Source organism: Pecten maximus, chromosome 10, assembly GCF_902652985.1.
Source record: "Pecten maximus chromosome 10, xPecMax1.1, whole genome shotgun sequence".
In the NCBI taxonomy this organism is placed as follows: Eukaryota; Metazoa; Mollusca; class Bivalvia; order Pectinida; family Pectinidae; genus Pecten; species Pecten maximus.
In genome coordinates, this window is record NC_047024.1 from 5,158,264 (window position 1) to 5,169,946 (window position 11,683).

Here is an 11,683-nt window from a genome sequence, read left to right on the forward strand (position 1 = left end):
ACCCAGTATAGTTACAGACATTGATACCCAGTATAGTTACAGGTATTGATACCCAGTATAGTTACGGGCATTGATACCCAGTACAGTTACAGGCATTGATACCCAGTATAGTTACAGGTATTGATACCCAGTATAGTTACGGGCATTGATACCCAGTACAGTTACAGGCATTGATACCCAGTATAGTTACAGGCATTGATACCAAGTATAGTTACAGACATTGATACCCAGTATAGTTACAGGCATTGATACCCAGTATAGTTACAGACATTGATACCCAGTATAGTTACAGGCATTGATACCCAGTATAGTTACAGGTATTGATACCCAGTATAGTTACAGGCATTGATACCCAGTATAGTTACAGGCATTGATACCCAGTATAGTTACAGGCATTGATACCCAGTATAGTTACAGGCATTGATACCCAGTATAGTTACAGGTATTGATACCCAGTATAGTTAGACATTGATACCCAGTATAGTTACAGGCATTGATATCCAGTATAGTTACAGACATTGATACCCAGTATAGTTACGGGCATTGATACCCAGTATAGTTACAGGCATTGATACCCAGTATAGTTACAGGCATTGATACCCAGTATAGTTACAGACATTGATACCCAGTATAGTTACAGACATTGATACCCAGTATAGTTACAGGCATTGATACCCAGTATAGTTACAGACATTGATACCCAGTATAGTTACAGACATTGATACCCAGTCAAGTTACAGGCATTGATACCCAGTCAAGTTACAGGCATTGATACCCAGTATAGTTACAGCCATTGATACCCAGTATAGTTACAGGTATTTATACCCAGTATAGTTAGACATTGATACCCAGTATAGTTACAGCCATTGATACCCAGTATAGTTACAGACATTGATACCCAGTATAGTTACAGGTATTGATACCCAGTATAGTTACAGACATTGATACCCAGTATAGTTACAGACATTGATACCCAGTATAGTTACAGGCATTGATACCCAGTATAGTTACAGGCATTGATACCCAGTATAGTTACAGGTATTGATACCCAGAATAGTTACAGACATTGATACCCAGTATAGTTACAGGTATTGATACCCAGTATAGTTACAGACATTGATACCCAGTATAGTTACAGTCAATGGTACCCAGTATAGTTACAATCATTGATACCCAGTATAGTTACAGATATTCATACCCAGTATAATTAAAGCCATAGATACCCAGTATAGTTACAGACATTGATACCCAGTATAGTTACAGGTATTGATACCCAGTATAGTTACAGACATTGATACCCAGTATAGTTACAGACATTGATACCCAGTATAGTTACAGCCATTGATATCCAGTATAGTTACAGACATTGGTACCCAGTAGTTACAGGCATTGATACCCAGTATAGTTACAGACACTGATACCCAGTATAGTTACAGGCAATGATACCCAGTATAGTTACAGGCATTGATACCCAGTATAGTTACAGGCAATGATACCCAGTATAGTTACAGGTATTGATACCCAGTACAGTTACAGGCATTGATACCCAGTACAGTTACAGGCAATGATACCCAGTATAGTTACAGACATTGATACCCAGTATAGTTACAGACATTGATACCCAGTATAGTTACAGACATTGATACCCAGTATAGTTACAGACATTGATACCCAGTATAGTTACAGGTATTCATACCCAGTATAGTTACAGACATTGATACCCAGTATAGTTACAGACATTGATACCCAGTACAGTTACAGGTATTGATACCCAGTACAGTTACAGGTATTGATACCCAGTATAGTTACAGACATTGATACCCAGTACAGTTACAGGTATTGATACCCAGTATAGTTACAGACATTGATACCCAGTATAGTTACGGACATTGATACCCAGTATAGTTACAGGTATTGATACCCAGTATAGTTACAGACATTGATACCCAGTATAGTTACAGGCATTGATACCCAGTATAGTTACAGACATTGATACCCAGTATAGTTACAGGTATTGATACCCAGTATAGTTACAGGCATTGATACCCAGTATAGTTACAGACATTGATACCCAGTATAGTTACAGACATTGATACCCAGTATAGTTACAGACATTGATACCCAGTATAGTTACAGGTATTGATACCCAGTATAGTTACAGGCATTGATACCCAGTATAGTTACAGGCATTGATACCCAGTATAGTTACAGACATTGATACCCAGTATAGTTACAGACATTGATACCCAGTATAGTTACAGACATTGATACCCAGTATAGTTACAGGTATTGATACCCAGTATAGTTACGGGCATTGATACCCAGTATAGTTACAGGCATTGATACCCAGTATAGTTACAGACATTGATACCCAGTATAGTTACAGGCATTGATACCCAGTATAGTTACAGGTATTGATACCCAGTATAGTTACAGGCATTGATACCCAGTATAGTTACAGGCATTGATACCCAGTATAGTTACAGGCATTGATACCCAGTATAGTTACAGGCATTGATACCCAGTATAGTTACAGGTATTGATACCCAGTATAGTTAGACATTGATACCCAGTATAGTTACAGGCATTGATATCCAGTATAGTTACAGACATTGATACCCAGTATAGTTACGGGCATTGATACCCAGTATAGTTACAGGCATTGATACCCAGTATAGTTACAGACATTGATACCCAGTCAAGTTACAGGCATTGATACCCAGTCAAGTTACAGGCATTGATACCCAGTATAGTTACAGCCATTGATACCCAGTATAGTTACAGGTATTGATACCCAGTATAGTTACGGGCATTGATACCCAGTACAGTTACAGGCATTGATACCCAGTATAGTTACAGGTATTGATACCCAGTATAGTTACAGGCATTGATACCCAGTATAGTTACAGACATTGATACCCAGTATAGTTACAGGCATTGATACCCAGTACAGTTACAGGTATTGATACCCAGTATAGTTACAGGCATTGATACCCAGTACAGTTACAGGCATTGATACCCAGTATAGTTACAGGCATTGATACCCAGTATAGTTACAGACATTGATACCCAGTATAGTTACAGACATTGATACCCAGTATAGTTACAGACATTGATACCCAGTATAGTTACAGACATTGATACCCAGTATAGTTACAGGCATTGATACCCAGTATAGTTACAGGCATTGATACCCAGTACAGTTACAGGCATTGATACCCAGTATAGTTACAGGCATTGATACCCAGTATAGTTACAGACATTGATACCCAGTATAGTTACAGGCATTGATACCCAGTATAGTTACAGACATTGATACCCAGTATAGTTACAGACATTGATACCCAGTATAGTTACAGACATTGATACCCAGTATAGTTACAGACATTGATACCCAGTATAGTTACAGGCATTGATACCCAGTATAGTTACGGGCATTGATACCCAGTATAGTTACGGACATTGATACCCAGTACAGTTACAGGCATTGATATCCAGTATAGTTACAGACATTGATACCCAGTATAGTTACAGCCATTGATACCCAGTATAGTTACAGACATTGATACCCAGTATAGTTACAGGTATTGATACCCAGTATAGTTACGGGCATTGATACCCAGTACAGTTACAGGCATTGATACCCAGTATAGTTACAGGTATTGATACCCAGTACAGTTACGGGCATTGATACCCAGTACAGTTACAGGCATTGATACCCAGTATAGTTACAGGCATTGATACCAAGTATAGTTACAGACATTGATACCCAGTATAGTTACAGGCATTGATACCCAGTATAGTTACAGACATTGATACCCAGTATAGTTACAGGCATTGATACCCAGTATAGTTACAGGTATTGATACCCAGTATAGTTACAGGCATTGATACCCAGTATAGTTACAGGCATTGATACCCAGTATAGTTACAGGCATTGATACCCAGTATAGTTACAGGCATTGATACCCAGTATAGTTACAGGTATTGATACCCAGTATAGTTAGACATTGATACCCAGTATAGTTACAGGCATTGATATCCAGTATAGTTACAGACATTGATACCCAGTATAGTTACGGGCATTGATACCCAGTATAGTTACAGGCATTGATACCCAGTATAGTTACAGGCATTGATACCCAGTATAGTTACAGACATTGATACCCAGTATAGTTACAGGCATTGATACCCAGTATAGTTACAGACATTGATACCCAGTCAAGTTACAGGCATTGATACCCAGTCAAGTTACAGGCATTGATACCCAGTATAGTTACAGCCATTGATACCCAGTATAGTTACAGGTATTTATACCCAGTATAGTTACAGACATTGATACCCAGTATAGTTACAGCCATTGATACCCAGTATAGTTACAGACATTGATACCCAGTATAGTTACAGGTATTGATACCCAGTATAGTTACAGACATTGATACCCAGTATAGTTACAGACATTGATACCCAGTATAGTTACAGGCATTGATACCCAGTATAGTTACAGGCATTGATACCCAGTATAGTTACAGGTATTGATACCCAGAATAGTTACAGACATTGATACCCAGTATAGTTACAGGTATTGATACCCAGTATAGTTACAGACATTGATACCCAGTATAGTTACAGTCAATGGTACCCAGTATAGTTACAATCATTGATACCCAGTATAGTTACAGATATTCATACCCAGTATAATTAAAGCCATAGATACCCAGTATAGTTACAGACATTGATACCCAGTATAGTTACAGGTATTGATACCCAGTATAGTTACAGACATTGATACCCAGTATAGTTACAGACATTGATACCCAGTATAGTTACAGCCATTGATATCCAGTATAGTTACAGACATTGGTACCCAGTAGTTACAGGCATTGATACCCAGTATAGTTACAGACACTGATACCCAGTATAGTTACAGGCAATGATACCCAGTATAGTTACAGGCATTGATACCCAGTATAGTTACAGGCAATGATACCCAGTATAGTTACAGGTATTGATACCCAGTACAGTTACAGGCATTGATACCCAGTACAGTTACAGGCAATGATACCCAGTATAGTTACAGACATTGATACCCAGTATAGTTACAGACATTGATACCCAGTATAGTTACAGACATTGATACCCAGTATAGTTACAGACATTGATACCCAGTATAGTTACAGGTATTCATACCCAGTATAGTTACAGACATTGATACCCAGTATAGTTACAGACATTGATACCCAGTACAGTTACAGGTATTGATACCCAGTACAGTTACAGGTATTGATACCCAGTATAGTTACAGACATTGATACCCAGTACAGTTACAGGTATTGATACCCAGTATAGTTACAGACATTGATACCCAGTATAGTTACGGACATTGATACCCAGTATAGTTACAGGTATTGATACCCAGTATAGTTACAGACATTGATACCCAGTATAGTTACAGGCATTGATACCCAGTATAGTTACAGACATTGATACCCAGTATAGTTACAGGTATTGATACCCAGTATAGTTACAGGCATTGATACCCAGTATAGTTACAGACATTGATACCCAGTATAGTTACAGACATTGATACCCAGTATAGTTACAGACATTGATACCCAGTATAGTTACAGGTATTGATACCCAGTATAGTTACAGGCATTGATACCCAGTATAGTTACAGGCATTGATACCCAGTATAGTTACAGACATTGATACCCAGTATAGTTACAGACATTGATACCCAGTATAGTTACAGACATTGATACCCAGTATAGTTACAGGTATTGATACCCAGTATAGTTACGGGCATTGATACCCAGTATAGTTACAGGCATTGATACCCAGTATAGTTACAGACATTGATACCCAGTATAGTTACAGGCATTGATACCCAGTATAGTTACAGGTATTGATACCCAGTATAGTTACAGGCATTGATACCCAGTATAGTTACAGGCATTGATACCCAGTATAGTTACAGGCATTGATACCCAGTATAGTTACAGGCATTGATACCCAGTATAGTTACAGGTTTGATACCCAGTATAGTTAGACATTGATACCCAGTATAGTTACAGGCATTGATATCCAGTATAGTTACAGACATTGATACCCAGTATAGTTACGGGCATTGATACCCAGTATAGTTACAGGCATTGATACCCAGTATAGTTACAGGCATTGATACCCAGTATAGTTACAGACATTGATACCCAGTATAGTTACAGGCATTGATACCCAGTATAGTTACAGACATTGATACCCAGTATAGTTACAGACATTGATACCCAGTCAAGTTACAGGCATTGATACCCAGTCAAGTTACAGGCATTGATACCCAGTATAGTTACAGCCATTGATACCCAGTATAGTTACAGGTATTTATACCCAGTATAGTTACAGACATTGATACCCAGTATAGTTACAGCCATTGATACCCAGTATAGTTACAGACATTGATACCCAGTATAGTTACAGGTATTGATACCCAGTATAGTTACAGGCATTGATACCCAGTATAGTTACAGGCAATGATACCCAGTATAGTTACAGGCATTGATACCCAGTATAGTTACAGGCATTGATACCCAGTATAGTTACAGGTATTGATACCCAGAATAGTTACAGACATTGATACCCAGTATAGTTACAGGTATTGATACCCAGTATAGTTACAGACATTGATACCCAGTATAGTTACAGTCAATGGTACCCAGTATAGTTACAATCATTGATACCCAGTATAGTTACAGATATTCATACCCAGTATAATTAAAGCCATAGATACCCAGTATAGTTACAGACATTGATACCCAGTATAGTTACAGGTATTGATACCCAGTATAGTTACAGACATTGATACCCAGTATAGTTACAGACATTGATACCCAGTATAGTTACAGCCATTGATATCCAGTATAGTTACAGACATTGGTACCCAGTAGTTACAGGCATTGATACCCAGTATAGTTACAGACACTGATACCCAGTATAGTTACAGGCAATGATACCCAGTATAGTTACAGGCATTGATACCCAGTATAGTTACAGGCAATGATACCCAGTATAGTTACAGGTATTGATACCCAGTACAGTTACAGGCATTGATACCCAGTACAGTTACAGGCAATGATACCCAGTATAGTTACAGACATTGATACCCAGTATAGTTACAGACATTGATACCCAGTATAGTTACAGACATTGATACCCAGTATAGTTACAGACATTGATACCCAGTATAGTTACAGGTATTCATACCCAGTATAGTTACAGACATTGATACCCAGTACAGTTACAGGTATTGATACCCAGTACAGTTACAGGTATTGATACCCAGTATAGTTACAGACATTGATACCCAGTACAGTTACAGGTATTGATACCCAGTATAGTTACAGACATTGATACCCAGTATAGTTACGGACATTGATACCCAGTATAGTTACAGGTATTGATACCCAGTATAGTTACAGACATTGATACCCAGTATAGTTACAGGCATTGATACCCAGTATAGTTACAGACATTGATACCCAGTATAGTTACAGGTATTGATACCCAGTATAGTTACAGGCATTGATACCCAGTATAGTTACAGGCATTGATACCCAGTATAGTTACAGACATTGATACCCAGTATAGTTACAGACATTGATACCCAGTATAGTTACAGACATTGATACCCAGTATAGTTACAGGTATTGATACCCAGTATAGTTACGGGCATTGATACCCAGTATAGTTACAGGCATTGATACCCAGTACAGTTACAGGCATTGATACCCAGTATAGTTACAGGCATTGATACCCAGTATAGTTACAGGCATTGATACCCAGTATAGTTACAGACATTGATACCCAGTATAGTTACAGGTATTGATACCCAGTATAGTTACAGGTATTGATACCCAGTATAGTTACAGACATTGATACCCAGTATAGTTACAGGTATTGATACCCAGTATAGTTACAGACATTGATACCCAGTATAGTTACAGACATTGATACCCAGTATAGTTACAGGTATTGATACCCAGTATAGTTACAGGCATTGATACCCAGTATAGTTACAGACATTGATACCCAGTATAGTTACAGGTATTGATACCCAGTATAGTTACGGGCATTGATACCCAGTATAGTTACAGGTATTCATACCCAGCATATTACAATTGCCATTAATTAATAATTCATAGTTTTCACTGATCTTTATTCAATATTTGATAGGATTTGGTTTTTATTTAATAGCTATTAATTGTCTGTAGAATTTTACCAGGATAAGATTTATTTTAAACTTGAATCTATTAAGTACTTCACATACAAACATTTCTATTAGTTCATATCCAGAGCTGAATTTAGATGTGGATTGGTGTACCTGTAAGTGACGGGGACATTTTCCTGCAGGCTCTGGAGGTATTTCTATTTCATCTGCTGTTTTATTCAGCACACTTCTTGACAACAAAGCTATAAATTCAGAATGACAGTGATTGCAATAAGCAACTGTACCACATTTAAAAATGTATACATACAAAACAATCCTAACAAATATTAAATAACCAACCTCAAGTTTATTATAGCTATTCAAATGTAGAAAATTCCCTCATTGTCATGCTGGATTTCTTATTTTAGTGAGAAATATATTTTCAAAACCATCAGTCAATCCTCTATCAATATAATATAATTCAGTAACGCAATGTTAATTAGAAAAAGAGACTGGTATTTTGAGTTTAATGTTACTTAAAATATACCCAATATTTTTTTTTAAATATCATTAGCTGTTAATCCAAAACATCATATTTTATCAAAATAATTAGTTATTAACCCAAAATATAATATTTCATAAAGATTATTCATTGATCATGAATTCAATAACTGATCTTCAGGAATAGATTTTCAAGATGTCTGTTTTGGCATACTGTGAGTATTTCATATTTCCTCCAAGAACTATTTTTTTCCAACACAGTAAACCTTGTTAGTTAACTTAAGTTTTTAAGTTAATAAACTTTAATGCACTCTGTTAACAATTTATTTAACAAAGCTTTCTGGTAAATAATTTGTATGTTCATTATTGCAGTGTTAGAAACATTGACTCACAGATCTAGATATGGCAGTGAGTCACTGACCTAAAATTCCCTTTAAAATTAATCTTAATTTAGTTATCAATGGAGAAATTTGAAATATTCAAACTTACATGCTTGTTCTGGGTTTAAAGAAGAATTCAGAACACGTTCCTAAAATGAAAAAAAAGTTTCAGTGAAATTGTCACATTCAATTTACAAGTAAAAATTAGAAAAAGCGTATACTTGTTTATCCTTCAACTGCCACAAACATTGAATATAACTACTGATGGATAAATGTATGCTTTATCCATCAATATGATTGCTTTATGCATCAATATAATTCAAATGAATTTGTTCCACACCTGACAGGACTTCTTTCAACTTGACCCTGAATTTTGGCCTGAATTTGTAACGTTAACATAAACAAACACAAGTAAATACTATGTCCTAATTGCCAAAAGTGAATTTGTTTGTTTTTTCGGGAATAATTTGTATTATATTTCCATGCATGATTAAGCAAAATTGAAGTCTGGAACTATTTTGCAATGACGCATTTATAGGTTTGTGGAAGCTAAGTAAATACACACGCAAGTGGTATCAATGAATAATTATTTTCCTGTGCAATGTAGTACACTTCACTTTGGATCACTAGTACCCGTACCAAAGAAAGGTAAACAAAACAGAAACGTGTTTGTTTTGAATGTTGTCAACTTGTAGAAATTGATGTAGGATAAACAGAATGTTATAATAAAAGGTTTATTTTGGTATGTGACATGGAAAGCAAAGATGACTCGGCAAAGCCTCGTAATCTCATGATCAGCTTACTTGAGTTTGGCACCAAAATAAACCTTGTATAATCACATACTAGCCATGTATTCTCCCTCTCTGTATATAAAGTAATCATTCAATAATGCTTATAATCAATGTCTGGACATCCATGCTATGTGAACCATTTATTGAAAGTACATACCTTACTCTTGTTTCATGATAAATCAAATAGACATTCATACATTTGACATGTTATTACATACATCTGAGACGATGTCATCTTCCACTTCATCTTCTTCTTCTTCATCAGATTTTTCTTCCTCATCAGATTCAAGATCATCTTTAGCATAGGACACTAATCTAGTAGCTGTAAAAAAAAGAAAAACTCACGTTTAAAACAATCTAGAACCAATTGCAAGCATGAATTTTAATGGAGACCACTACATGAGGACTTGGCAAATAACTACCTGTATGAGTTATGTATACAATACACAAGTGTGATTATACTGATAATATTATCTTCTTTTAAATTGAATTAGACCTTTGAATTATCAATTGGAAATTGTTTTCCTGAAACAACTAATGATCATGATCATAAGGTAGGAACATTACTGATTTCAAAATTTTGTATCATCCAAAAACTGTAAAAGCAATTATTATGCTGTAATAGCTTTTTAATTTCTGTCATCAAAATGCTTTATTTGTATAATCTAAAGAGTGAATTTTGACTATCAACCATGATACTCTAAATGTATCAGTTTGACAGGTTGAGAATTGAAGCCCTCCGTAATGTCGAGACAGTTGGTATAAGATCGAGTGTGCCCTAATGAATTAAAATTTTCAAGAATGATCATATATTTGATTGAAAACCACACCCAAGACCTCTTTTGCAACAAATTTTCTCCAGACAATGAGTTCGGTGATTATATCGGTATCAGAATGGAAATCTGTGAAGCCATTGGTTTGAATCATTTAGTGTTACAAAGCCTGAATACTTAAATTGATCCAAACCATGTTTTGTTAGTTTATCACATCTTGTACTCCGTAATTTGCACATTATTCTATATAAGAATTATGAATTAGCAATCATTACGCTTTCTTTTCAGCGGTTTCTTCGTTGGTTCCCTATCCGGTGCGCTAGATCCAGAGTTGTAATCCTCTTCCAAAACGGGCCTTGAAGATGGTCGAGACCCTGGTAATTCGGTTTCTTCGTCCGAAATATTATCAATCGCAGATATGGAAGGAGTATCAAGTTTTTCTTGTTCATCATCAGAAATTTCTTCGTCGGCCCTTCCGTACATAGCCAACGAAGACATCGCACTTGAGCTATCGTTCTTTTCCATTTTACTGATGTCGTCTATAGAGTATCACTCTGTATCGTGCGGTGTCGTTAACAGGAACCCGTTAACAGACGTCTTGGATTCGGAAAATGTGTTGTTCTTTCAGATAAAATTCATTTCAGATCAAATACATTTTATGACCCTTTCACATACCGACGTATACATCAGTTGAAACATCAACTAGCTTCGATGAATTTAAAGTAATCAAAAAAGTTTATACTCCAAACGATAGTATTAGTTCGTCGATTTGTCGAAATAGCCTCGTGTATTTTTTTATCTTCTCAATTGAAGAGTTCTTACTCCTGATTCCCACTTTTACACAACTTATTTAGTTTAAAATGTGTTTATTTCAAACCATGATGGATTATAATAAATTACAACATAAAAACAACAAAAACACATATAAATAATAAGTACACTGTTTAAAAAAGTGTGTTTACGGATCCAAAATTCTTCTGTGCTGTGAATTTATATGTATGTGAGTATAACTGACCAATCAGATGAGAGCTTTTA

The 11,683-nt window shown here is 36.1% G+C and overlaps 1 protein-coding gene across 1 annotated transcript in view; it reads right to left on the minus strand.

The window, feature by feature from the left end:
• The window catches only part of LOC117336070 (SAP30-binding protein-like), a 29,282-nt gene extending 17,838 nt beyond the window's left edge, over window positions 1-11,444 (minus strand). Inside the window, exons 1-4 of the mRNA XM_033896434.1 lie at window positions 10,924-11,444; window positions 10,094-10,197; window positions 9,194-9,233; window positions 8,378-8,466 (exon numbers count right to left, since the gene is read on the minus strand). Of these exons, the coding sequence (XP_033752325.1) occupies window positions 8,378-8,466; window positions 9,194-9,233; window positions 10,094-10,197; window positions 10,924-11,173 (483 nt within the window). The 5' untranslated portion in view covers window positions 11,174-11,444. The remainder of the gene's footprint in view (window positions 1-8,377; window positions 8,467-9,193; window positions 9,234-10,093; window positions 10,198-10,923) is intronic.
• Window positions 11,445-11,683: the final 239 nt, after the last annotated feature.